The following is a 27,674-nucleotide window of genomic DNA, read 5'->3' as shown; positions in this document are numbered from 1 at the left end:
TGCCATACAGGAATAGGCAGCTGTCCCATTTGGGGATCGAACCTGCAACCTTGGCATTATCAGCATTCTCTCTGGAGACAGACAGATGCCAAAAACAAGATATATGGAGATTAGTCCTATCCCGCCACAAATACCTTTCGGTATTCATATCGCCTATAGATATGTTGACAATATAAACTGAAGGGGGAGGAGCTTAAGATATCGTTTATGTGATTGCCACCTAGTGGCCAAAAGGTGAAGTGTTATAAAGTGAAGGGGAGGAGCTTAAGATACCGTTTATGAGACTGCCACCTAGTGGCCAAAAGGTGAAGTGTTTCGGGGGGAGTTGGAACAGCATGCTGCATAACAGAAATTTAAGAAATTAAAAACGGGTATTGGTGTTGCCTGCGTTACAAAATTCACGGGGTGAATAAGCTATATTCTACCGCCATTGTCGGAGGTAGTGCGACTCTGAAGACCAGTTGCTGGTGCAAACGGCCAACCAGATGCCCCGTTTGGAAGCCTGCGAGCAGCAGCAACTGTCCCCACCTGCAGTGACCAGTAGCTGGTATTCAGAGGCATCCTCCCTCTGGCAGTGGAGGTAGAGCAAAACTATCATAGCTCATGGCCACTGGCAGCCTTCCGTCCCATGAATTTGCCTAATCCTCTTTCAAAGCCATCTTGGTTTGGGGCAGTGTGTCCCCACCAGTGGGAAATAGGCTTCTCCCATGCTCTTTGTCCATCTCCCACCACAACAGGTAACCTGACTGCCTTCACTCTCTTTCCTAGCTTGGCAAGCGGCTCACCAGCAAAGCCCAGGATGCCCTTGAAGGAGTCATTCTCAGCGTGAGTAGTTTTTTAAAAAAATTAAAATTAAAAAAGACTATTTGTATAAAGAAGGGGTGGCTAACCTGTGGCCCTCCAGGCATTCCTGGACTACAACTCCCATCATCCTCAGCTAATACATCCAATGGCTGGGGTTGGATTAGGTGGGCCATGGCTTGATCCAGCAGGGATGCTTTTGTGTTACATTTTTGGGTCCCTGCCCAGAGCGGTGTGATGGGGAAGAGGTGCCAAATTCCAACAGTACCTCGGTTTTGGCCGAATTCGAGCCACATCTGCCAAGGGGCCATTGGGAGTGCACACTAAAGGCTTTAATTTTCCTGTGCCAGCCATCAGCTAATTCGCCAAATGGTGTGAATTGCCCCCAATGGCCGTAGGATGAAGGTTTCCCCACCTCTAGTAAGTTCTCAGCCAGGGCGAGATTTGAACCTCGGCTTTCTGCTTCAGCTGTGCCAACTCCTGAAAGAGGAGTTGGTCTTCTCCTTCTGCTCCCCTTGAAGATTGCAAAAGCAGCTTCCTCGAGGTCAAAAAAGCGTTTCCCAGCTTTGTTTCATTGCCAAGACTGTTGGAGAGAAACGTCGCTCAAGAGGGGTCGAGTGAGTCTTTACTCCGAGCCAAGAATCCACATGTGGGGAACCTTTGCTCACCTCCGCACAGCAGCCAGTGAAAAAAATCCCTGAGTCAGCACTCACAAGCTTTCCCCCCCCCCTCTTATGCCAGCACCTTAATGGGCTAATAATTTCTGCCCGGGCGCCGCTTGTCGTGGATAATTGTGGGAATAACGCCACAGTCTGACGACTCTCTTTTCCAACAAAAAAGCATGCTAGTCAAAGTTGAGGCTGCCCTTTGCTCTCGCTTTGTTGTTTAGTCGTATCCGACTCTGTGTGACCCCATGGACCAGAGCACGCCAGGCACTCCTGTCTTCCACTGCCTCCCGCAGTTTGGTCAAACTCATGCTGGTAGCTTCAAGAACAGTGTCCAACCATCTCGTCCTCTGTTGTCCCCTTCTCCTTGTGCCCTCCATCTTTCCCAACACCAGGGTCTTTTCCAGGGTGTCTTCTCTTCTCATGAGGTGGCCAAAGTATTGGAGCCTCAGCTTCAGGATCTGTCCTTCCAGTGAGGACTCAGGGCTGATTTCCTTCAGAATGGATAGGTTTGATCTTCTTGCAGTCCAGGGGACTCTCAAGAGTCTCCTCCAGCACCATAATTCAAAAGCAACAATTCTTCGGCGATCAGCCTTCTTTATGGTCCAGCTCTCACTTCCATACATCACTACTGGGAAAACCATAGCTTTAACTATACGGACCTTTGATAGCAAGGTGATGTCTCTGCTTTTTGTCTCTCACTAATGGCACCTTATTCAGGAATTTTGCCATTTCTTCAAAAAGAGCCATGTGTCTACACTTAAAAGCAAGGGTGGGGCACTGAGTCGGGCTGACGGGTCGGACAGTTATCTCCCCCACTGCTTGTGGGTCACTTTTGGCAGAAGGGCATCAGGTGTCTGACCGGATTGTATGGATCACTTTGCTATAGGGCTTCTCAACTGATTGTTGGGTCTCGCAGAGCACTTTGCAAGAGGCTCCACAGAATCCGACCACAATCAGCTGACTGCACAGGGGCTTGGCAAGACCCTCCAGTCATCTGTCTTGTCAGAAGTTGCACAGGGTTTGTGCCTACGACCCCCGTTCTGGCTCACCTGGTGTCAAGTATAGCAGGGCAGGCAGCCCGCAGTTTGGTCAAAACGACCTTGCGGGCCAAATGCGGACTGATTGAGCCTGCCAGCTGGAGGTTCCCCACCCCTGGCTAAAAGAGCCCTAGGCATTCCTTTTGCCAAAAAGCTCCAAGGATACTTTGCGAGAGCATCACGCACAGGAGCCGCTCCCGCCACACATCAGCATACACCTTCGCTGTTCAAACCACCCACAAGCAAGCCTGCGCATTCACAGGAGCAAGTAAATGTAAACAAGGCCATAGGCAAGAGCATGCCATCTGTTCCCAGCATGCACCAGGAGCTGCTCATCCCACACGCTAGCAAGCAACGAAATGCAAGCGCGTTCATTTATTTATTTTTAGTGAAAACTGTTTGCCCCTCGATTGTAAAGAAAACTGCAAGGTCGTTTATGGAAAGAACAAAACGATGCAATTGCTGGGGAAAACAGCTATTTAAAACATTTTTTTTTCCAAAGTTAAAATCAGTTATAAACTATACATAGATCAAAACAAGTGTCAGCTCGCCTAAGGTTTTTGAGCAGTACAGTGGTGACACCTGCCTGGTGTCAGTAGGCAGGGAGTTCTAAAGCGAAGATGCTCTCTAAAAGAATTATTTCTTACAAATGCAATGCCATGCAGCCGCTATAACAGCGCCAGATCCACAGATCAAAATGGTCAAGTGGGCAGATATGGGGGGAAAGCACTCTCACAGGTCCCAAGCTGCTCAGGGCTTTACCTATTAATGGTAACAGCTTGGTAGCAAAGAGTATGCTGTGTGGGTCTCTGAGCACAGCTACTCCATGCCGACCAGGTCTCACTCCTGCCGGCAATCGTGCTGCAACATTCTGCGCACTCTGCAGCTTGCGAGTCAAGCACAGGGGAAGCCCCACGCTGCTTCTGGCATGCATCACAAGAACACACGCATGAGCAAGCACCAAAGACGGTTTCCTCCATGCCCTGATTGTGGGCGTCACAGAGGCATCACGACAGAAACAGGATACTGGGCTGGCTGGAAATTTGGCCTGAGCCCAAGGGCTCGTGCGTGGGTAGAGTCCCTGACCCACCCGGTTTTTATTCTGTGTCTTGTTAGTTCAAGCTTGCCCTTTTTTCCATATATTTTTTTGCAGCCAAAGCTGGAGGAGCGAGTGAGAGACATTGCCATTGCGACACGGAACACGCGGAACAACAAAAGCTTGTACAGGAACATTCTCATGTACGGCCCCCCTGGGACGGGGAAGACTCTCTTTGCCAAGGTAGTCCCAGTGGCATCATCGCGATGTGATCACTGCCAGCAGCTCAATTGACAGCCTCTGGGGTCACCGCTCCTGAAGGCAGGGGAGAGCTCTTCGCATCAGGGCACACTTATAAATCCTGCTCTGGTCGGCATCAGACCTGAGGGTTGGGGACCTCTGGTCGGCTTAAAGTTGAGGGTCGGGGGCTTCTGGCTAGTCCTAGTAACTAAGCCTTTGATAGGACCACCTGAGAGTGTTTCTGTGACCTTTATTCATGAGGGCTAGGATGCTTTTTAATTTTTTTGTAAATGATACTTTTGGAATTTGGGGTTTTGCAATAGATTCTACAGAGATGTGTAAACACCACAGGGCAAATGTTTATTATTTATTTATTTATTTATTTATTTATTTATTTATTTATTTAAATTCGTATACAGCCCTATACCTGCAGGTCTCAGGGCAGTTTACAAGACAAGATCACAACATAAAAACACAGAATACATAATCAAAATAAAAACAAAAACAGTCCAATAACTCCCCCCAGCCCAACACATTTTAAAGGGGCTTTGGGTGTCAATGTTTATCGTTGCTTGATTTTCTTTCTCTCTCCTCTAGTTGCTGAGCCTTTGATGGGGCCCCTGAGTATGTTTCTGTGTTGTTTAGATATGAGGACTAGGAGCCTGCTTTTTTAAAATATTTTTTTTAAATAGTCATGGGAAGATAGTTTGTAGATTCTGCGGTTATGTAAATATAAAGGTAAAGGACCCCTGACAGTTAAATCCAGCTGCGAATGACTCAGGTTTATAGGCTGAGGGAGCAGACGTTTGTCCGCAGACAGTTTTTCCGGGTCATGTGGTCAGCATGACTAACCCGCTTCTGGAGAACCAGAGCCATTTACCTTCCTGCCAGAGCAGTACCTATTTATCTATTTGCACTTTGATATGCTTTCGGACTGCTAGGTTGGCAGGAGCAGGGACCGAACAACGGGAGCTCACCCCATTGCAGGGATTCGAACTGCCAACCTTCTGATCAGCAAGCCCAAGAGGCTCAGTGGTTTAGACCACAGTGCCACCCACGTCCCTTTATGTAAATATCACAGGGCAAATGTTGATTGTTATTTGATTTCTCCCTCCCCCCCCCCCTTTTCTCTACTCCAGAAATTAGCCATGCATTCTGGCATGGATTACGCCATCATGACTGGTGGTGACGTCGCCCCCATGGGGCGGGAAGGAGTTACTGCCATGCACAAGGTCTTTGACTGGGCAAACACAAGCCGGAGAGGGTAAGCTTGGATCTGTTTCCCACGACTTTCTCAGATCAAGAGTTCCATCTTGCTTTTACACACACACACACACAAAAGATGTCGCTTTCCTTTCAGTACACAATCCGTTGCAGTTGTCAGTTGCTTCATTTAATCTCGGTGTGGTCTGGGCGGCTTCCAACAGAATATTAAAAACACAATAAAACATCAAGCGTTAAAAATCACCAAGCGGTGATTGCAGAACTGTTCATGGGCCGGATCCGGAGGGCAATTGGGCCAGATTCGGCCCGCGGGCCTTAGTTTGCCGACCCCTACCTTACACCGAGTCAGGCCAATGGTCCATCTAGCTTGGTTCTGTCCACACTGACTGGCAGCAACTGTCCAGGGTTTCAGGCAGAGACACTCTCCCAGCCCCACCTGAAGATAGCGTTCGGGATTGAACCCGGACTCTTCTGCGCACGCAGCGGGTGCACTGCCCCTGAGCCACGGCGTTCCCCCAAAACTTAAAGCCTACTGTGCAGAGGTTAAGTTGACCTTCTTGGCCCCGCCCACTTTTGCCTCTGGCCCCGCCTGCTGCTCGCATGCGGCCATCGAGTTGAAAGAGGTTCTACAGCTCTGCTGTTGTGGTGCCCAGCATGTTCTCTACAATACAGTGGTACCTCGGGTTACATACGCTTCAGGTTACATACACTTCAGGTTACTGACTCCGCTAACCCAGAAATGGTGCTTCAGGTTAAGAACTTTGCTTCAGGATGAGAACAGAAATCATGCTCCGGCGGCGCGGCAGCAGCAGGAGGCCCCATTAGCTAAAGTGGTGCTTCAGGTTAAGAACAGTTTCAGGTTAAGAACGGACCTGCGGAACGAATTAAGTATTTAACCCGAGGTACCACTGTAAAGGGAAAGCAAATACCTTCCGCAGTGATGGTGCTGTTTGGCTCTTCGTCTCTTCTCTCCTGAACCTCCCAGAGACCCATTAAAACCGAGTAAGAGGAACTGGGGGTCCGGCGCTGTGTGCCTATGCCGTCCTATTTTGTGGGGGGTGCCGAAGGAGGGAGGTTCGGGGATGGCGCTGAACGTGGCTAATTGATGATGTATGTGTCCCTTGATTGGCTCCGACAGACATTCGCTCCCTTTGTCCAAACTGATACGCAGCCACATTCATCACCAGAATGTTTCTATTTTCCACCTTTTTCTTTCCTTAAAAAGAAAGGAAAGGGGGGGGAGAGAGAGAATGGAAAGCCACCCATGAAATGAAATATTTAGAGCACTGCAAAACAAACTTCCTTTTGCAGAGGGTTTTTCGTGGCCCACCTTTTTGCGGGGGGAAAGGGCAAGAAAAGCTGAAACGCTGCATGTGTTTAAAAATGCATTGGCGGTCCGTGTTAAATTATTCACCGACTGGGGGGGGGAGAGAGAAAGCCAGCAGAATTGCAGATCCCAGAATGTGACAAAGCAGCCTCTCATCGCTCCCTGAGTGACTTCTGAAACCCTCCTCCCCTTTGGTACTTTACAAGCCAAACCCTAGAGCTATGGTGTGTTTTCATGCTATTCCATCCTTAAGGAGTCTTTTTAAAAATAAAAAAAGCATTGTGGTTTGTATGCCAGGGAGCATAGTAACACAGAAAAACATATCCATGGTTTTATCAGTCTAGTTCACACCTGGCCATTGGACATGCTGGCTGATGGGAGGAGTTTGTTTTTGATCTACAACTCCCATCATCCATGCCTATCGGCTGCGCTGGCAGATGCTGGCGAGAGGAGCTGTTGCTACTGTTGTAGTCGCTTTATTTATTTATTTGAATTGTTTCCGTGCATTGTTGTCGCTGCTGCTGTTGTTATTTAATCTCAAAAGCTGTTGACAACCCAGTTTAAAGCACAAAGTTAAAAAATTGCACAATATCAGAACGAAACCTTAACAGACGAAGCTTGCGTATATAATGTGCCTTTAAAGCAGCGTAACGGACCAGAAAGCAAAATTCTCTCTTAGACCGTATCATGGATAAAAATCGAAGGCTTTCATGCAGTCCTCAGAGCTGCCCCATGGAAATTAGCGGACCTAAGTTACTCATGCGCGTGTTAAATTTTAACGGGCCTACTCTGAGTAGGACTGACTAATGTGGGCGACAACCCAAAAGCAATAGATGCCACAAAATCTACTCTGAGCAGATGTGTTGAATGAATGAACTTGTCTAACTTAGGTCCTCCAGTGGGCACGCTCCAAGGAGGTCTTGGTTAGGCACAACCCCATATTTGTTATTTTTTTACACCCAAGCGTATTGAGTGAACTTTGGATTGGTAATGGCCCAACTCTGCAAGGATGGTGGGCCCATTTGCTTGACCTACTGCTCCTGCCAAGCTCACCCAGGTTTTTCATTTTCTTTAACAGCCTCTTGTTGTTTGTGGATGAAGCTGATGCGTTCCTGCGGAAGAGGTCTACGGCAAGTACTTCACACTCCCTTCTCTCTCTCTTTCTTGCATGTTGTACACATGCTATCGTTTAGTTTTTAGTTTTCCACTGCTTTTTGTGGAATGTTTCGCAATCGTAGGGTGGGGAACCACGAAATAAAATAATTAAAATATGGCTATACAGAAAACACACACACATTTAGTTAGTTTCGTTATTACCTGCTTGGGATTGTGAAATATTCTGTGAAAAGCAGGTTATAAGTACTTGATAATAGCTAACTGAAGGAGTATGTGTTTTCTGTATTTTTATATTTTAATGCATGGTTAATTTAATTGTGATTTCTCCTCCTTGCAGGAAAAAATCAGCGAAGACCTACGAGCCACGTTGAATGCCTTCCTGCACAGGACGGGGCAGCACAGCAACAAGTAAGATTCAGGGGAAACATAAGAGCCATCTTCCAATATCTGAAGGTGTGTCATGCTGAAGATGAAACAGAGTCTTTGGGTTGTGTCCAACATTTGTCCTACTCAGATTAGATCCATTGACTTCCAAGGTCGCCTTACCTTCTATATACAGTGGTACCTCGGGTTACATATGCTTCAGGTTAAGAACTTTCCGCTAACCCAGAAATAGTGCTTCAGATTAAGAACTTTGCTTCAGGATGAGAACAGAAATCAGGCTCCGGCGGCGCAGCAGCAGCAGGAGGCCCCATTAGCTAAAGTGGTGCTTCAGGTCAAGAACAGTTTCAGGTTAAGTACGGACCTCCGGAACAAATTAAGTACTTAATCCGAGGTACCACTGTATAGCTCCACCCACTTTTGCCTCTGGCTCCGCCCATGTGGCCCCTGGAAGGTTGTCAAGAATGGAATCTGGCCCTCAGGCTGAACAAAGTTTCCCCCATACCATAGACATATGCATTACTCTTGGATTTTGAGCCTTCTCTGGGCATAGCCAACCCATTTTGTTTTAAAATAAATAAATGATGAAATGGGATATTATCTCAGCGTTGCTTTCCACTGCAGAATTCCTTATTGCCCGCAGGCCTGTCTAATTATACATTTGGCTTCACTCTAGTTATCCTGTTTTGATGGTTCTACTCTCCCCCCCACACACACACACACAAAAAGCAAATTTGATTGGTGCATATCTTCATTTAGGGAATAGTTCTGGGTTCCCTCTTAAAAAAACAATGTTCTGCAGAGCCTGTAAGGAATTGACTCCAGTCACTCAACGCCACAGTAACGGGAATTGTAGTCTAGTGACATCTAGAGTTGGAGAAAGCCAGTCTATGTTGATAGGCAGCATCTCTCTAGAGTTTGTGGTCAGGGTCTTCCTCAGCCCTGCATGGGGATTTGAACCCTGATCCACGGCCCTCCTGGTACCTGCTGTTCAAGCCAGCCACTCTGAGGTTCTTCATTTCAGGGCCTGCACTAGGAGTGTGCTAAATGTGAAGCGGAACAGCTCCAGGACAGTCTAAATAGTTTTCTTGCTCTTATACTTTGCCTTAGGCTGGAAACATTAAATAATAATACTACAGATTCTGCTTACGTTGGTTGGGAAGGGAAAGGGAGGATGTTTCCAGTTTGTACCAAGTGTGCACATCCCTAATAAACTATTTATTTATTGGCCGCTGTATAAGCCAAGCTATATTTGTGGCCATCTTGCCACGGATTAACTGGAACAAAATTTACAGTAAATCAGTATAATGCAGTTTATACACCATATAATACGCCTTGTAAAATAAGGTATCACTATAAAAAGGCAGAAGAGAAGGAGATTTTTGTTGGGTTAAAGCCATTGAAATGAAAGGAGGAGAAATAAAAACTCAACCGGGCTGCCTTTGAACTGTAATAATGCTTCTTGCTTGCCTTGTTTGTGAGTCTGTGTCGTGTGTGTGTGTGTGTGTGTGTGTGTGTTCTCTCCCACTCCAAGTAGACCCCTTGAAGCTAATGCATATGACTAACATAGAAATAATAATTTTGTCTGCTCTGAGTAGAACTTAGCTGGATGCAACGCTAAGATTTCTGCATGAGTTTTGCATCGGGAAGGGTGAAGTCCATGGCTCCACCAACTTTTGGCTCTGCCCTTGCCCAGCCCTGTTATGTGGCCCCCACAATGTTGCCCAGAGGGGAATGTGGACCTCGGGCTGGAGAAAAAAAGTTCCCTACCCCTGAAATAAATAAATACATTCTGGGGTTTATTGTCATTATCAGAAACAGTCTGTTAAATATTGTGCATGTTAAAAGGATGTTATTTAAATACCGTATTTTTCCATGTACAAGACTATTCCCCCCCCCCATTTTTTTAGTCAAAAATTGGGGGGTCGTCTTATATGCAGATTTATACGATGAGTCTTGGGTGAGCTGGCGGCTTCTGGCAGCTCCTGAGTCACTTGACTGCCAGAACAACTTTTTTTGGGCGATTTTCAAAAGAAAGAAAAAGCAATTTTGGGCGATTTCCTCCAAAAGCTCAACTTTAAAATACTGATTTCTTAATTTTGGACTCCCCAAAGTAGGGGTCACCTTATACATGGGGTCATGTTATACACGGAAAAATACGGTAACAGGTAAGAAATTGCCCCCTTTTTTGTCATTGTTGTCTGGGAAAGCATTTAGGACTTTGGGTCATTGTGTCTGTCCCTCTGGGATCTCGTCAGGGCTGCGTAGCCGCAAGCCAGGAATGGGGAAATCAAGAAAAGTAGCCAGTTTCCGAATGAATGTGGAGATGGTGGCACCCCCCCTGGCCTCCCCCCCCTCCCCCCGCTGACCCCAGGGGGGCCATCTCTGAGCAGATGGTGAGAGTGTCGCCGCCAGCGCCCATTAGGAAAACAGGCTGATTCAAATCATAATGCGCCATTAAATCAGGGCTTATTGTCAGTCGGCGAGAGAGAGGGCCGGGGGTGGTTGTGGACAGAAGAGAGGTGGCAGGCGCTGGCTGTGAAGCAAAAGGATGCTTAAAGCACTGCGTGAAGTTTTGGGACGGAGCTGGGAGCGCTTTGAGAGAAGTAAAGGAGGCAAGAGAGGGTGTGCCTTAGTCTGCGATGCTAAACACACAAGTCCTGGGAAGTGAGACCCATGGGATATAAAATAATGAGTAGATAGGCATAGGATTTTTGCTTTTAAGCTTCACCAGCATACACTCATTGTGTGTGTGTGTGTGTGTGTGTGTGTGTGCGCGCGGCGCGCACGCGCCTTTTTTTTTTTTTTTTGGTAAACCACTTTGAGGGTGTGTTTTTTCACCTGATAACAACACAAACAACATAACAGGCTATACAGTCCTACCTTCGGTTAAATATGCTTCAGGTTGAGCGCTTTCTGGTCGCGCTCCGCGGTGACCCAGAAGTAATGGAACACGTTACTTGCGGGTTTCGCCGCTCGCGCATGCGCAGACGCTCAAAATGACAGCATGCGCGGAAGCAGTGAGTCGCGACGCGCAGGCGCGGATTACGTTCGCTTCAGGATGCAAATGGGGATCCAGAACGGATCCCGTTCGTATCCAGAGGTACCACTGTATGTGACTATATAAATTCTTTTTAAATGCAATTCAACATATATCAAAATATATCATTCTGTAGACCGACATGTCATATAAATGAAACATATTATGAGAAATTAAAGTCCAGCAGATTCATCAGGAAATACAATCTATTCAGTTCTTATATTGGCAATATCCACGGTGTGGAATTCTTATATCGATCTTGTACTGTTCCACATGAAGATGCTTTTAAGAATTCTAGCGTTCCTTGTATGCAGATACTTCATCTGATTAGTGTTGTTATCGGTTTTGTATTTACGTGACAAAGGGTATGGTAGTGTTTTGAATGAGGTTTTTTTGGGGGGGTTAGCAGCAAGTGGTGTATAAATTTTATGAAATAAATAAAAATACTTTGATTCTGCAGAAAAGCAGGATGTGGTATTATTGGTTAAGAATGAGGGAGAAATTTGGTTTGATTAGCAGTAGTGTGCTGCCAAAACTTTCTGCAGTGGGAGGAGTGTGTGTGTGTGTGTGTGCGCGCGCGCATTTATTAGGGACTGCCTTTTAAAGGGAGGTGGGGGAGGTGCTTCTGAGAGCAGTTGTTGGAAGAACCTCAAACCCTCTGTTAGACCTTCCTGCAGCCTTGCATAATCGAGGGGACAGGCAGTTCACTGCAGCCATATGAATTGCATCCTGACAACAGCCTGACATTTTTATGCCTCTATGAAGATATTATGGGTTGTACCCAACCAAGTCCCATTGAAATCAGTGGACCTAAGTCCGTGAACTTCAGTGGATCTCATCTGAGTAGGGCTGGCATTGGATAAAAGCCTACACACACACACACACACACACACACACACACACACACACAATGTGTGCCTTTCTGTATTGAACGAATGAGTATTGAATGGTTTTATGGTGTTTGGGGGATGCGCTCTTGATCACTGGTACAGTCCCTCGAAGTATTCCCACCCTCCCTGCGTGCACAACTCTGTTTGAAGTGGAAGGGGTTGCTCATGTGGAGGATGAATCCCAATAGAACTGCCTTGCTTTATAAGAGAAGGAAAAAAATGATGGTTCTCCTCTCCTCTCCCCAGGTTCATGCTTGTCTTAGCCAGCAACCAACCGGAGCAGTTTGACTGGGCCATCAATGACCGGATAGACGAAATGGTTAATTTTAAGCTGCCAGAGCTGGAAGAGAGAGAGCGTCTGGTCCGGATGTATTTTGACAAGCACGTCCTGAAGCCAGCCACTGAGGGAAAGCAGTCAGTATATTTATTTTTTTAATTAATTGCCATATTTTTCAGTGTATGACTAGGTTTTTTTCCCTTAAAAATAATGTCGAAAATTAGGCATCTTATACACGGATACATCTCCCCCCATTTTCTTAAGTCTGAGTACCTCGAGTTACAAACGCCTCAGGTTGCAAACGCTTCAGGTTACAAACTCTGCTGACCTGGAAGAGTTACCTCAGGTTAAGAACTTTGCTTCAGGATGAGAACGGAAATCGTGTGCTGGCGGCGCAGCAGCAGCAAGAGGCCCCATTAACTAAAGTGGTGCCTCTAGTTAAGAACAATTTCAGGTTAGGAATGGACCTCCGGAACGAATTAAGTTCATAACTAGAGGTACCACTGTATTCGCATGAAGTCAGGCCAGGGTAGGTGAGCAAAAGGGAACGACAGCAGTGGCTGCACAGGAGCATTTTGTTACAGGCCTAGCTTTGAAGGTTGGCTAATGTTACTACTGGGCCCTGCTGCTCCCAAATATATCCTATTTGGGATATAAAATCTGTTGAGAACATGAGTCACTTGTCATCGTTTGCAACTGAATAGCGGAAGCAGAATTGACAAGAGGATTCCCCCTGTATCGGGCAAAGATCTCTTGCAACAGGGAGCGCATCTTAAACCTTTTCCGGTCCACTTCATTCAAGATCCCGCAGGAGTGGGAGGAGGGGTGGCCTTGTCAAGCTCGTCTCCTGCAGTCGCGTGGTCTACCCAGGCAGATTTTCATTTGTACAGGGCCGGAGTTGGCTTGGCATCAACAGTCCCTGTCTGAGTAGCTACAGCCTCTTGTGGGAGCGAATTCCATCGTTCTAACTATGCGTGAAGAAGTATTGTATTTTTCGCTCCATAGGGCGCACCTAGTTTTTAGGGGGGGGGAACAAAGGGGGGAAAAATTATTTCCCCCAGCCCCAAAGAGCAAAGAAGCCAAGATAGCGAGCGGGATCCATCCTGCTGGCTGTCTTGGCTTCCTCTTTAGCCGCGCGCAACCTCTCCAGCCGGGAGAGGCTGCGTGCGGCTTTGGCAGAAGCCAAGACAGCCAGCGGAATGGATCCCGCTCGCTGTCTTGGCTTTGTTTTTAGCCGAGGGGCTGGGGCAGGGGAAGCCCAAGCTTCCCCCAATCCCAGCCCCCAGAACAGGTCCGGGAGCCGCGGTAAGGTTGCGCGCAGCCTTGCCGCCGCTCCCAGAGCTTGCGGGGCTGGGGGCACGCTCCTAAGGCTTGCGGATAGCTGCCTGAAGCCCGGGGAGTGCAGCGGGAGTTGGCACTGCGCTCCCCAGGCTGCAGGCTGCTATCCACAAGCCTTCGGAGTGTGGTGGGAACTCCCGCCGCACTCCGAAGGCTTGCAGATAGCTGCCTGAAGCCCGGGGAGTGCAGCAGGAGTTGGCGCTGCGCTCCCCGGGCTGCAGGCTGCTATCCGCAAGCCTTAGTACTCCCGCCGCAAGCCTTCGGAGCGTGGTGGGAACTCCCGCCGCTCTACTAAGGCTTGTGGATAGCTGCTTGAAGCTCAGGGAGTGCAGCGGGAGTTGGTGCTGCGCTCCTCAGGCTTCAGGCAGCTATCCGCAAGCCTTCGGAGCGCGGCGGGAACTCCTGCTGCGCTCCGAAGGCTTGTGGTTAGCTGCCTGAAGCCTGGAGAGCGAGAGGGGTTGGTGCGCACCGACCCCTCTCGCTCTCCAGGCTTCAGCGAAAGCAACAAGAAGCCTCCGGAGTGCGGAGGGAGCGCTCCCTCTGCGTTTTGGAGGCTTCCCGTTGCTATCGCTGAAGCCTAGGAGCCTGCATTCACTCCATAGGACGCACACACATTTCCCCTTCATTTTTGGAGGGGGAAAAGTGCGTCCTATAGAGCGAAAAATACGGTACTTACTGTTGTCTGCCCTGTATCGGAAAGCAATATCATAAAATGGAGTTCCCCATAAATTCAGCTGGAGGACATCTGCTTGGCATGCAGAAGGTCCCGGACCATCCAGCATAGGCAGTACCTAGGAAGCTGGACCACTGGGCCTGAGTTGGCATAAAGCTTGCCTCACGGTCCCTCCTTTGTTAATCCTCACAACAGTCCTGCAAGGCGGGTCTTTCTGAAGGAATGACGAGCCAAGTTGTTGCAGACTGAGCAGGGGTTTGAACGTGGGTCCTAACCAAACTGCTGCACTGGCTAGCAAATCATATAATAGATTTATTTACTGAATAAAGGGTTGCATCCAACGTTGGCCCTACTCAAGAGTGCTTTCATAAATTAATCAAAGTGATTTAATTTATTCCCGTTAATTTCAGCGGGTGAACTCTTTTGATGGCTACGTAGTTGAATACAACTTATAAACCCTTGACCGGGTTTTTCCAAACTTTGGTCTCCATCTGTTTTGGGACTACAATTCCTATCATCCCTGACCACTGGTCCAGCTAGCTAAGGATGATGGGAGTTGTAGTCCAAAAACAGCTGGATACCCAGGTTTGGGAAACGCTGCCTTAGACCCTACCTACGGTGTTTCCCAGCAGCTTGCAATAAATATAACATGGCAGTGTTGATGCGAACTGGTGTGCTTTTTCCTGTCCAGGCGCCTGAAGCTCGCCCAGTTTGACTATGGGAAGAAGTGTTCAGAGATCGCCAAGCTGACCGAAGGCATGTCTGGCCGAGAGATCTCTCAGCTCGCCGTGGCCTGGCAGGTAAGTCCAGCATCCTATGACAGAGCCGGTGCTTCGACCGCAGTCTTGCCTGCTCAGACCAGTCTGCTTGGTTTCACCTAGCTTTGGCTGAGCTCAGCACTGGGGAACCTTTGGCCCTCTAGATGTTGCTGAACATGCTCTTTCTTCCCTGTAACCATAACCCCACATACACCTGGGACCAGGAGAAAATTGCTTCTGGTAGCCCACTTCGCAAAATCATTGTGATGATGGAATGGAGTGGGGAGAGCTGGGTTTGCTGCCTTGACCTTGGAGGAAAAGCAAGATATAATTGCAGTAAATGCATGGATTCAACACAGGAATGGGCTAAGCACAGAGACTGGCTTCCAGGCAGCATTGCTTTTTTGTTGTTGCTAACTCTTGTTGCCTGGAGGGAGACTAGAGACGGGAGTATTTGTTTATTTTATTTTGCTATTTATTAAATTTGTATACCACCCTTTACCCATAGATCTCAGGGCAGCTCGCAACAGAAAAACACAATGTGAAAAAAGCACAAAATACATGATCAAAACAAAAACAAACCCATAGCTTTCACCCCACCCCCTCCTACAACACATTTAAAAGGGTATCGGGTGTTAAGCAGCAAAAGGCCTGGTTGAAGAGTAACGTTTTCGCCTGGCATCTGTAGAACCCTGGTAAGACTGATGAAAACGTTCCGTGCAGTTTATAAATACATTTTGAAAAATAAAGCAAGCCTTAGGCAGGGCTGGTGCTGCCACACCTCATCCAAAATATTGCAGGTTTTCTGTTTGAGAGTTCAGTAAGGTGCGCGAGCTTGCAAATTTGCTGTGCGCAAGCTTCAGTTGGTCTTTTTTTAAAAAAGAAATAAAACACTGCCTTGGCGCATCCAGCCCCTTGGGACCGATTAAGGCAGCCGCAATAAAATTGCCCATTGACTCCTTTTTCCAAAGAGCCTCGGGTTGCGTAATGCCTCCTGAAAACTCTTGTTTCCATCTCCCATCCTCTTGTCGTATGCTGAAGACAGCACCTTTTTACTCTGGCCTTAGACGTGTGAGAGAGGAGTTTGTGTATACCTATATTCTTTATTTTTAATATTTTGTTATTCGTTTGCAAATTATTATGGAACCACAGGGGCAAGTAAACAATAACAAAAATTCAACATGGATATAATGAGGGGGCATACCAATGTACCTGAACATATTAAATAATAACACCCAGTCTAAGACCAGAACAACCATATTATCTCTAAAAATAAATCCCCACCAAACTGGATATTTATTTATTTCATTCATATCCTGCCTTTTTTCGTCCAAGGAGCTCAAGTTGGTTCCCCCCACCTCCTCATTTAATCCCCACAGCAACCCTGTGAGGTAGGTTAGACTGAGGGAGACGGTGGGTTCAGGTTGTACTTTCGAGTTAACGGTATAATTTGTGTGTTTTATGTTGTAGGTCGCTTAGAGATTTTTAAAATATTATAAGTGGTTTATAACAATTACGAAATATCAGCAAAAAGTAAAGACAATGTGGGCCAGATAAAACTGTATAATTAATTTTGAAAAATACATTAATAAAACAGCAGCTTAAACTTCAGTAAATAAGACATGACACTAGAACATTCAGCATTCTCCCGGGGCAAATTTGTTTTTAAATAACCGCTTGTGTTGTCGGGGGTCAAACATCAGCAACTCCACAGATACAGAGCTTGTGAGATTTCACACGCTTTCAAACAAAACTTTGCAGTCGTAAGGACTGCTTTTGGAAAGAAGAGAGAGCTGACATTTTCTACAAGTTCATTTCCTTGCCCAGTGTTACATTATGTTACATTGCAAGAGAGAGCGCACTTGTGAGATTTCACATGCTTTCAAGCAGTCATAAGGACTGTGAACGTAGTTTTGAATAGAAAAGAGAGCCGAAACTCTTCATAAGTGCAATTTTGTGCAGTTTTTGCTTCTATGGAATTGCATCACACACAACTGACTAGTGCTGAGATGAAATCCCTCCCAAATTCATCACCCCAATCACAACCATGGGGAGAATGGGGGACTATTGGTGGTGGCGGGGAGGTCATGAAGAGTTTCTTGTGTGGTGACAGGAATTCTTGCCGCCAGTGGGGGTGTCACTGGCAGCAGTGTTGTTATCCTCGGGGGGGGGGGGGGAGAGAAACAGCCAGCCATCATCAGGAACTGTGGCAATTATATATATAGAATTTTGGGGCACCCCTTAAGAACCTAAGATGAGCCCTGCCGGATCAGACCAAAGGCCCATTTCATCCTGCATCCTGTTTTTACAAGAGCCAAGCCCCCGACGAGCAGAACCTGAGCACCATGGCACTTTTTGAGGGGTTGTTGCTGTTTAGTCGTGTCCGACTCTTCGTGACCCCATGGACCAGATCACGCCAGGCACTTCTGTCTTCCACTGCCTCCCGCAGTTTGGTCAAACTCATGCTGGGAGCTTCGAGTACACTATCCAACCATCTCATCCTCTGTCATCCCCTTCTCCTTGCACCCTCCATCTTCCCCAACATCAGGGTCTTTTCCAGGGAGTCTTCTCTTCACATGAGGTGGCCAAAGTATTGGAGCCCCAGCTTCAGGATCTGTCCTTTTGAAGGGAGGGGAGCCTAAATCCACAGGGGGAGGGAAATCAACCCCTGAAATTTGGTCTTGATCCAAACCCATAGGGTGCTGGGCTGGGGAGCCTAAGCCCTCCAGACATCGAGGGACTACAAAGCCCATCATCTCTGCCTGTTGGGTCCAGGCTTATCTCGAGGGCCACAGGTTCCCCCAGCCCTTCATCCTAGGGCTAGGTAGGGATTGAATTTAGAGGGGAGGGGAGGCTGTTCTTTGCCTCTTCTGAGAACGCTGGACATTGACGCCCGCCAGTTTGTGACGTTATTGGGTGGCGCAGAGTGACTTTGTCACCTTCCCAGGTCCCTTTCCCTCCTTGTGAGCGTGCCTGCGTTTCCTGATCTTGACAAACAGCAGCTGTGGCGAGCCAGGTGCGGCTGTGCGTATCCTTCAAACAGCCTTGACGCAAGTGGATGCCTCGTGGAAGGTGTTTTAGAATTCCTTCCCCTGCCTCAGTCTCTCTCTCTCTCTCTCTCTCTCTCTCTCTCTCTCTCTCTGCCTGCCTGCCTGCCTGCCTGCCTGCCTTGGTCTGTTTCCGACAGCCTTGGGGCGGGGAAAGAAGGGCACTGCGGTGCTTTAAAAGAAAAGAGTGTAACCAGGAATGAAAGTTCACAACCTGTTTTTTAGCCAGCACCTCAGGTCAGCGAAAGCCACGATTTCTGCCTCCTGGAGCCAAACGATTTAATGAAGCAATTTCTCAAACCTTCTCTTGGTCAGAGCACCTTCGATATAATCCCAAAGGGGGGGGGGAGGCTTAATTGCTGCTAACGACTGCTGCTTAATTCACCTCCAATTCGTATTTTCAATTACTTTGCCTCGCCACCATCCACACTGCAGCATTCTCTCCCCCCACCTCATTTTGCAGGCTTAGAAAACCTCTCTGGCAGACTACAGTTCGGTCCTACTCTAGACCAATGTAGGTTCATAAAAGGGCAGCCAGAATTATCAAGGGACGGGGCAGCACTTCTGTACGTTGCAGCATCTGGGACTTTTTAGTTTAGAGAAAAGGCAAGTGGTGTGAAGTAAGTTCACTGAAATATGCATATTATGGAGAAAATCGGTAGAGAAAGGTTTTTCTTCCTCTCTCATAACGCTAGACTTCGTGGCCATCCAACGAAGCTGAATTTTGGGATGAAATAAAGTAACTTATCTATGCATCCCATGGTAGGGTTACCATATGTCCTCTTTTTACCGGACACGTCCTCTTTTTCATGAGTGTAGAGTCATCACAGCGATCCATAGTTAAAAGTAGAAGTCGGCAGATGTCTCCTCTTTTTTGCTCTTCAAAACCCTACCAGTTAAACTATGTAAGTTTTCTGTGGAGGTTTTCCATAGGCATCTCAGCCGCTTTGAGGACAGTGGATTAGGTGGGACATTGGCCTGATCCAACAGGTTCTTTTTATGTTTATGTTCTTTGGCAACTAGGGACGTGGGTGGTGCTGTGTTCTAAACCACAGAGCCTAGGACTTGCCAATCGGAAGGTCGGCAGTTCAAATCCCAGTGACGGGGTGAGCTCCTGTTGCTTGGTCCCTGCTCCTGCCAACCTAGCAGTTCGAAAGCACGTCAAAGTGTAAGTAGATAAATAGGTACCGCTCCAGCAGGAAGGTAAACTGCGTTTCCGTGCGCTGCTCTGGTTCGCCAGAAGCGGCTTAGTCATGCTGGCCACATGGCCCGGAAGCTGTACACCGGCTCCCTCGGCCAATAAAGTGAGATGAACGCCACAACCCCAGAGTTGGTCACGACTGGACCTAATGGTCAGGGGTCCCTTTACCCGTTACCTTTACCTCTTTGGCAACTAATTCCTACTCAGAGTAAGCCCATACGAAACAAAGGAACATGACAGACTTGGGGCAATTGATTTCAGGCAATCTGCTCTGAGCAGGGGCTTAGTTTGAGGCAACCCATTGAAACGGATGCGCTTGGCGAATCCAGGTTGATTTCAATGGATCTGCTTCAAGTAGGACTTAATTGGGTACTGTGCCCACCCATCAAAGCTGGCCCATGGAAAGGGTTGAAAGAGACATGGATGGGTGGCACAGCAGAGCCAGTTCCCTGCTGTGAACCCTCTTGGGGCTGACAACAATGTGCACTGGATAATGCCGTTGTTTCGTTGCGCGGCGTGTCAACCAGACCAGGAAATCTCATATGATTTATTTATGATTCCTTTTTTCTTTTCTGCCCTCCCTCCCAGAGGAGCCCTGTGCGGGGAAGGCTCAGAGTGTTCAAACAGTGCAATTTTAAAATAAAAAGGTAATTTAAAGCATTTCAGAGCCATTTAGAACCGTTTGACACACGTCAAACGCATCTTATGAAAGCTGCCGCGTGCCCTCACAGTTGCACCATTGCAAAGTTGCTCTGCACGGTATTTTGCAAGCATTTGGACAGCAGAGCAGAGCAGCAGCTCTCTCCTCCTGCCATGCTGACTTTGCTTCTTCCTCCACCATGGGCAATATTTCTGAATATCAGTTACCGAGAGTCACAAGTAGGGAGAGTTGCTTTTGTACTCAAGCAGGCTTCCCATTGGTATTTGGTTGGTTAGATGAGCTGGTGGCCTCATCCAACAGGCTTCTTGCTGCTCAGTGTGGTGTAGTGGTTAAGAGCGGTAGTCTCGTAATCTGGTGAACTGGGTTCGCGTCTCCGCTCCTCCACATGCAGCTGCTGGGTGACCTTGGGCCAGTCACACTTCTCTGAAGTCTCTCAGCCCCACTCACCTCACAGAGTGTTTGTTGTGGGGGAGGAAGGGAAAGGAGATTGTTAGCCGCTTTGAGACTCCTTAAAGGGAGTGAAAGGCGGGATATCAAATCCAAACTCTTCTTCTTCTCTTCTTCTCAATTTGCATACTTCGTGCAGGCCTAAATGTCCTCTAGTTGCAGAATATATCTCTCTCACACACATAGTACAGAATGATGTTCTTTGGGGAAAACTTTACAACCTTTTACTCGCGGAAGAGGCGGTGGTTGAGGAATTGGAAGCCAATGGGGCAATTGTTCTGTGTTCCCACAGTTCCTCTGTGCCACACAAAATCCAGCTTCTTGGAAACACAGCTTTTATGGTTGTTTCTAAGTTTGTAGCCCTCGTTATTAGGATGATAGAAGTAGAAGGGGGGGGATTGTTGAAATGACAGGATAAGAAGTCCCAGAGCCTTTTTGTCTCAGTGAGAAGTCCGGCCTGGTGAGTGGTGCGGTGTTTGCATCTTAAAAAACGGTGAAAAAGCCTGGTGTGTTCAATTTCAAGGAGTTAAAGCTCCTCCTGGAAGGGGCATCTGCTTTCTCCCACTCCTTTCCTGACAGTCGGGGCCCCAGGCAGGTCTATTTTTAGAAAGTCATTGAGAGAACCAGCCAAGCGTGCATCGCACGGCCCCAGCTGGAGTCTTCACAATAAAAATTTGCAGGCGGTCTGGCCGGGGGGGATGAAGGTTGAACCCTTGTGTGCACACACACACACCCTGCAAAAAACACAGCAAAGGGAAAGCACTCGGCAGCCATTGAACAAACACTGGATTCTTCCTGGCGCTGAGCCCCGTCTCGCCAGGGAGCACCTGCATTTTGCAGCTCCATTAGTGACGGGCACCTGGGCAAGCTTTGAGCATGCCAAGCCATCAGTGGCTGCCTGCCCCGGGCATCTTGCATTGTGAAGTGCTCTTTTGAGGCAGCGGCTCCCAAGCATCATTGGGCTGTCACTCCTCTAGGTGACAAATCCAGGGTGTAGAATTCTACAAAATGTTGCATTGCAGAGTGCCCGTAGCCCAGGTTCCCCCTGGCCATACCCTCTCATGGGCTACTCCATTCCATTCTAACCTCTCCTAGGCTATTTCATTCCATTCCTCCTCCCTCTCCCAGGCTACTTCATTCCATTCCTCCTCCCTCTCCCAGGCTAGTGCATTCCATTCCTCCTCCCTCTCCCAGGCTATGCCATTCCATTCCTCCTCCCTCTCCCAGGCTATGCCATTCCATTCTTCCCCCCTCTCCCAGGCTACTCCATTCCATTCCTCCTCCCTCTCCCAGGCTACTCCATTCCTCTCCCCTCTCCCAGGCTACTCCATTCCATTCCTCCCTAGTTTTCTCAGATTTTTTTCCTCCCCCCCCCCAACAGTTGGTATGAATGTCAAGCCCGCTGTATGCCCACAGACAGACCTCAATGGGATTTTTCTGGGGTTCCCACCCTTTAAGGCTCTCTCTGGAAAATGGTTTCAATTTGTACTTCTCCAAACCTTCTCCCTCTTGCTCTGGGGTGCGCGCTTGCGTTTCGTCTACACCAGGATCCATACACTTGAGGAGGAGTTCGCTGTTAGTGTGCAGCAGAGCGGGAAATGGTTTTCAGCCTGAGGGCCACATGCCAGTGGTGGGAGGGGCCAGAGGGAAATGTGGGCGGAGCAATGGGTGTAAATTTTGCCTTTGTGCGCTGGGCGGTTGGTTTCTGCGCAACTCGAACCCCTCTCTCCATCCGGCATCCAGGCAAGAGGACACATTTTAGAGAGGCATGAACACTCAAGGGAGCATGCAAAAGCTAGGCCACTGTGGGGTGCGGCCTGCAGAAGAGATCCGGGGGCCAGACTGAGAAGCCTGCAGGGCCACCCCCCTGCTCTGTGTTGGGGGAGTGGCAGCTTTGTAAGTCAGCAGTGAAGGATCCTGGGACAGAAATGAGGCTCACTTAAAAGGCTTATCGAGGAACTGATTTATCCATGCCATGCAGAAAACATTTTTTTCCACTTCGCGGGTGCCATTCAAGGAATGACCAAACCAGGTTTATTTCCCTCTCCTTCTCCTCTTCAGGCCGCAGCGTATGCCTCCGAGGACGGCGTCCTCACGGAAGCCATGATCGACGCCCGGGTGGCCGATGCCGTTCAGCAACACAAGCAGAAGATGGAGTGGTTAAAAGCTGAGGGGGTGGAGCCGGGCAAGAGCCAACCGTTGCCTCTCACGATGGGGAAGGGCCTATGAGGAAGCTTTGGGGGTGGGAGAGGGAAGGACAGAAGAGAACGGGGAGGACGCCACAGACCATTGCGACGTGTGGAGCAAAGGATGCTGGGGAAACCGACTCTCGCTTTGCAGCCGCGGTCCACCTGGAATCATGTCGAAAGTGAACACAGCGTCGCGCTGGTGAAAGGGAGGGCCAATCTTTGGCGTCTGCTTTCTTGGGGGGGTTTATATATATATACCTCAGGGTGACACCTTGAATAACCATGTGCGTGTATGTGTGTGTATCAACCAATACATTAAAAAAAGAGAGTTCTTTTTGCCAAGCGGCACCCCACCTCAGCACCTTGTTCTTCTGTGTATCTGTTTCTTTTGAACACGACCCCCATGAACCATCTTATGCAGTCTTGGTTTAGATTCTGCTTGGGAAACAAAAGAGGCATTTTTCACTCAGTAGATTTTTATTTTTATTGGTCTTTTCGTTGCAGATTAAGTCTTGCAGGAAATTCATGGAGCCATGGCAGCTATATTTCTCCCTCCTCTGTTGGAGGCAGTAAATAGAAGACATCTGAAGGCAGCCCTGTTTAGGGAAGCTTTTAATGTTTGATGCAATACTGTATTTTAATATTTTGTTGGAAGCCGCCCAGAGTGGCTGGGGAAGCCCAGCCAGATGGGCAGGTCATAAATAATAAATTATTATTATTATTATTATTATTATTATTATTATTATTATTATTATTATTATTACCTCTGAATGCCAGTTGCATTCAGAGATCAGCTCTTCTGCTCGTGTCCTGTATGAGAGCTTCCCGTCTGGGGCATCTAGCTGGCCACTGTAAGTGCTGGACTAGAAAGGACACTGGCCTGATCTAGCAGGGATTTTCTTCTGTTCTTAGCTTTCTAGCTAGGAGCCCTGGCATCACAGTTAATCTAGCTCAGTTTTATTTACAACAACTGGCAGGATTTTCCAGCCCTACCTAGAGGCCTTGTGATTCCACGTGGGGCCTTCTGCACGCAGATTTGCAGCTCCCCCCAAATTTTAGGATTGCAGCACCAAAACATAGGAAGCAGCCTTCTGCCGGGTCAGACACTTGTTCCAAGTAGCTCAGCATTACCTACACTGACTGGCAGCAACTTCCTGGGGGTTGAACCTGGGACCTTTTTTTTTCTTTTGCATGAAAGCTGTGGCTTGTACAGTGGTACCTCTGGATGCAAACAGGATCCTCTTCTGCACATGCGCGTGACGTCATTTTGAGCCTCTGCACATGCGTGAGTGATGAAACCTGGAAGTAACCCGTTCTGTTACTTCCGGGTCGCTGCAGAACGCAAGCTGGAAAAGCTCAACCTGAAGTGTCTTTAACCCAAGGTATGACTGTAGGGACGCAGGTGGCGCTGTGGGTTAAACCACTAAGCCTAGGACTTGCTGATCAGAAGGTCGGCGGTTCGAATCCCCGCGACGGGGTGAGCTCCCATTGTTTGGTCCCTGCTCCTGCCAACCTAGCAGTTCGAAAGCACCTCAAAGTGCAAGTAGATAAATAGGTACCGCTCCGGCGGGAAGGTAAACGGTGTTTCTGTGCACTGCTCTGGTTCGCCAGAAGCGGCTTAGTCATGCTGGCCACATGACCCAGAAACTGTACACCTGCTCCCTCAGCCAGTAAAGCGAGATGAGCGCTGCAACCCCAGAGTCGGTCACAACTGGACCTAATGGTCAGGGGTCCCTTTACCTTTATGACTGTATTATGAAGCTGTCATACCAGTTCAGACCACCTAGCTCAGTATTGCCTTTGCTAACTTAAGAGTGGCTCTCTGGCTATTACGGTTTTCAAAGAGGTAATCATTCATAGTCTTTCCTGTGCGTAATGGCTGTACGGAACTGCCACGTTCAGTGTGCCTCAATGCCAGAGAACAACAGAAGAAGGTTGTTGCCCTCATGTCCTTTTGGGTTTAACAAAAGGCATCTGCTTGGCCTCTGAAAAAGAAGATTCTGTACTAAATGGTGCTTTCAGCAGGGCTCTTAGCATTGATTTCTTGAAGCTGCGGACATGTCCCTTTGATGTGAGGGCGGCTAATCATTCCTCTCTGGACTAACAGCCTCATAGGCAGCTGTTTATGTGTTGCAGGGCAGCTTAAGAAAACAACTACCTCTTAATTTGGAGTTGAACGCAGGCTGACCCAAGAGTTCCTGGGGGAGGAAAGCATGTTCCTTCCTTCCTGCCCATGCCATGCAACTTTTTATGTTTACCTTCCTTACCTCTCTGCCTCCCACACACACCTGGCATCAGATTTTTAGACTACTACACTAAGTGACAGGGTTCTCTGCTCTGGCCACTTTGCTGAGAAGTGCTGGACAGCTCTGAGGAAATTGGCCTTGACAGGAGCTCTGGAAGGAAGCGAGGAGGACAGCCGAGGGCAAGTGGAAATAACTCATTTGGCACCTTTCTTGCATAATCACGAAAAGTAAAAAAGTTCCACTCTTCTCCACAGCACAGAGCCTGCTGTTCTGGTTCTAACACTAGATCATACATGACCGATATATCCAACCCTTGCTTAAAAACCTCCAAGGAAGGAGAGTTCACCAACTCTTGTGGGACTCTGTTCCACCATCAAACAGTACTTCCTGTTCCTCCTAACGTTTAGTCAGAAACTTCTTTCTTGTGACTTGAATCCGTTAGTTTGGGTCCTACAGGCTAGCTTCCAGGAGGCAACCCTTCAGATATTTGAAGATGGTTATCATATCATCTCAGTCTTCTCCAGGCTAAACAAACCCCTCCAGATCTTTTTTCATCTTGGTCACCCTTCTCTGCACACATTCCAGATTGTCAACATCCTTCTTAAGTTGTGGAGTCCATAACTGAACACAGGACTCTAGGTGTGGGCCGGCCGAGGCAGAATAGAGCGGCACTATTGCTTCCCTTGATTGGGACACTAGATGTCTGTCAATGCAGCCTAGAATAGCATTAGCCTCTCTCGGTGCTGCATCACACTGTTGACTCATGTTAAGCTAACGGTCTACTAAGACCCCTAGATCCTTTTCACATTTACTATTGGCATGCCATGTGTTCCCCATCTTTTATTTGTGCAGCTGGTTCTTCCTGCCTGAGTGGCTCCAGATCCTACATAATGCAGAATGTACCTCCTGATTTACCTTTTGAATTATGGTGCTGGAGGAGACTCTTGAGAGTCCCCTGGACTGCAAGAAGATCAAACCTATCCATTCTTAAGGAAATCAGCCCTGAGTGCTCACTGGAAGGACAGATCCTGAAGCTGAGGCTCCAATACTTTGGCCACCTCATGAGAAGAGAAGACTCCCTGGAAAAGACCCTGATATTGGGAAAGATGGAGGGCACAAGGAGAAGGGGACAACAGAGGACGAGATGGTTGGACAGTGTTCTCGAAGCTACCAGCACGAGTTTGACCAAACCGCAGGAGGCAGTGGAAGACAGGAGTGCCTGGCGTGCTCTGGGGTCCATGGGGTCACGAAGAGTCGGACACGACTAAACGACCAAACAACAACACTGGCAAGCCAGGTATTCCCCAAATTACATTTGTGCAGCTGGTTCTTCCTGCCTAAGTGGGTCCAGTTCCTACATAATGCAGAATGTACCTCCTGATACCATAGTTTCTGTATGAGGCTCTCACCTGCAGTGATCAAATGGAAAGATGAAATGAGATTAACTTTCAGGGCTCTGTGTACCAAACGCAGCACCTTGAACTTCACTCAGTAGCTCATTGGCATCATCTGCCTTGGTCAGGGTAAGACATCACCACAGATTCTTGCTCCTCTGGCCGCCAACTAATATTTTCAGGGGGCCCTCACCCCCCCCCAAAAAAAATAATGCACCAAGCATCTCTCCAACAAGGCGTCGCTTGGCACCTTAGAAATAGGCCAATGTTGACCTGGCTTTGTGTTTCTGGCTTCCTGGCACCTGCTACAGCAACAGATTGCCCATCTTTTATACCTGCCAACGTTATCCCGAGCAAAATACAAGCCTGTGATTGATGGCGAAGCCGAGAGGTGGCATGAGAGAAAGAGAACCAATTAGTCTGTCTCCACGATGTGATGCTATCCCATGTCAAAGGTACATTGAGCTGGTATTGGTGGTGACTGCTTGTGATGGATAATCTCATTTCCCTCACCTCTTCCCCACATTCAACCAGCTGGCAGGGAATACAGTTATAATAGGCTTTCTCTACAAGCTCGTAAGTCAAATCATGTCTCCAATTTCAGAGGAGTTCTTTCTCTCTCCAGTGCTGGATTACTTCCATCCTGCTACTGGGCCTGCTTATTTGGTAGTCAATTTAGCACCCCGTTTTTTTAAAAAAAAAACGGAATCCAAGAAGGAAAAAAACACTCCAAGAAATTAGACCCACTTGGATAATTTCCGATCCAGCTAAACTGGAGGGAAGGAATGTTAAAGCTACAATCCTTTAGTGCCTGGAAGAGCCAGCCTTTGCTGGGCAAAAATGTAGACTCCCAATATTTTAGTAAGCAGAGAAGGCAAACAGGAATTTGAAAGGTATTCAGCCTGGGGGCCACATTCCATCATAGGCAACCTTCTAGTGGTGGGTGGGGCCTGGGGGAAGTGGGTGGAGCAATGGATGTGACCTCAATATTATAGGCTAAATTTCAACCACACACAAGTCAGAGAGATCCATACACACAGAGTGGGGACTCTCACCCCCTTTCCCGCCCTCCACCTGGCCAACTCCTTCCTAAAGGGGGAACCATCTCACTTTAGACTTCACCTTTCCCTTCACAACTCTCTCAAACCTCTTTTAAGGAAGGGGGGAGGAGCTTCGGAGAGTGGTTTGGCAAACAGCTCTTTGAAATGCCTTCCCCGCTTGCCTGGGCTGCCTGCTACCTGCTTGTTCTCTCACCTGGCATTCTGTCATCATGCTGGAGTAGAGGTGGCCGCATGAACTGCTGCGTGACGACAGCCTTGCCTTTATATATATATATAGGAAGATAGCGTACTAGAAGAGCATCAAGCAGCACTTTATGCAAGCTTCCTCTGGATTGTCGGGGATCGCAGTTGCTCAGCCTCACTTATATACACACACAAGTGGCTGTGTTTTTAATCCTGCCACTAACACCCACTTCCCTCAGGAGGCTTCGCGACCTCTTAGGAACGTGGCTAGGCTTGATGTTGGATGTGAGATGAACACCACTACCAGAGGCAGGATAAATTTACAAGTGGGCTTATTAAGGGGATCTTTATACACAAAGGGAAAAACTAATATCCATATTGGGGACCTGGATGGCACTTTCCACATACTCAAGAGCCACTGCTACTGACTCTAGCCTCT

The 27,674-nt window shown here is 48.0% G+C and overlaps 1 protein-coding gene across 1 annotated transcript in view; it reads left to right on the top strand.

Annotated features, from left to right (window-relative positions):
• The window catches only part of ATAD3A (ATPase family AAA domain containing 3A), a 41,139-nt gene extending 18,430 nt beyond the window's left edge, over positions 1-22,709 (top strand). The window contains exons 9-16 of the mRNA XM_081201773.1: positions 769-825; positions 3,660-3,785; positions 4,922-5,046; positions 7,412-7,463; positions 7,787-7,857; positions 12,007-12,174; positions 14,740-14,848; positions 22,224-22,709. Of these exons, the coding sequence (XP_081057899.1) occupies positions 769-825; positions 3,660-3,785; positions 4,922-5,046; positions 7,412-7,463; positions 7,787-7,857; positions 12,007-12,174; positions 14,740-14,848; positions 22,224-22,391 (876 nt within the window). The 3' untranslated portion in view covers positions 22,392-22,709. The remainder of the gene's footprint in view (positions 1-768; positions 826-3,659; positions 3,786-4,921; positions 5,047-7,411; positions 7,464-7,786; positions 7,858-12,006; positions 12,175-14,739; positions 14,849-22,223) is intronic.
• Positions 22,710-27,674: the final 4,965 nt, after the last annotated feature.

This window comes from Podarcis bocagei (assembly GCF_964188305.1).
Source record: "Podarcis bocagei genome assembly, chromosome: 7".
Lineage (NCBI taxonomy): Eukaryota > Metazoa > Chordata > Lepidosauria > Squamata > Lacertidae > Podarcis > Podarcis bocagei.
The sequence above is the reverse complement of the archived record's forward strand: the minus strand, read 5'-3'. Positions and strand labels throughout refer to the sequence as shown.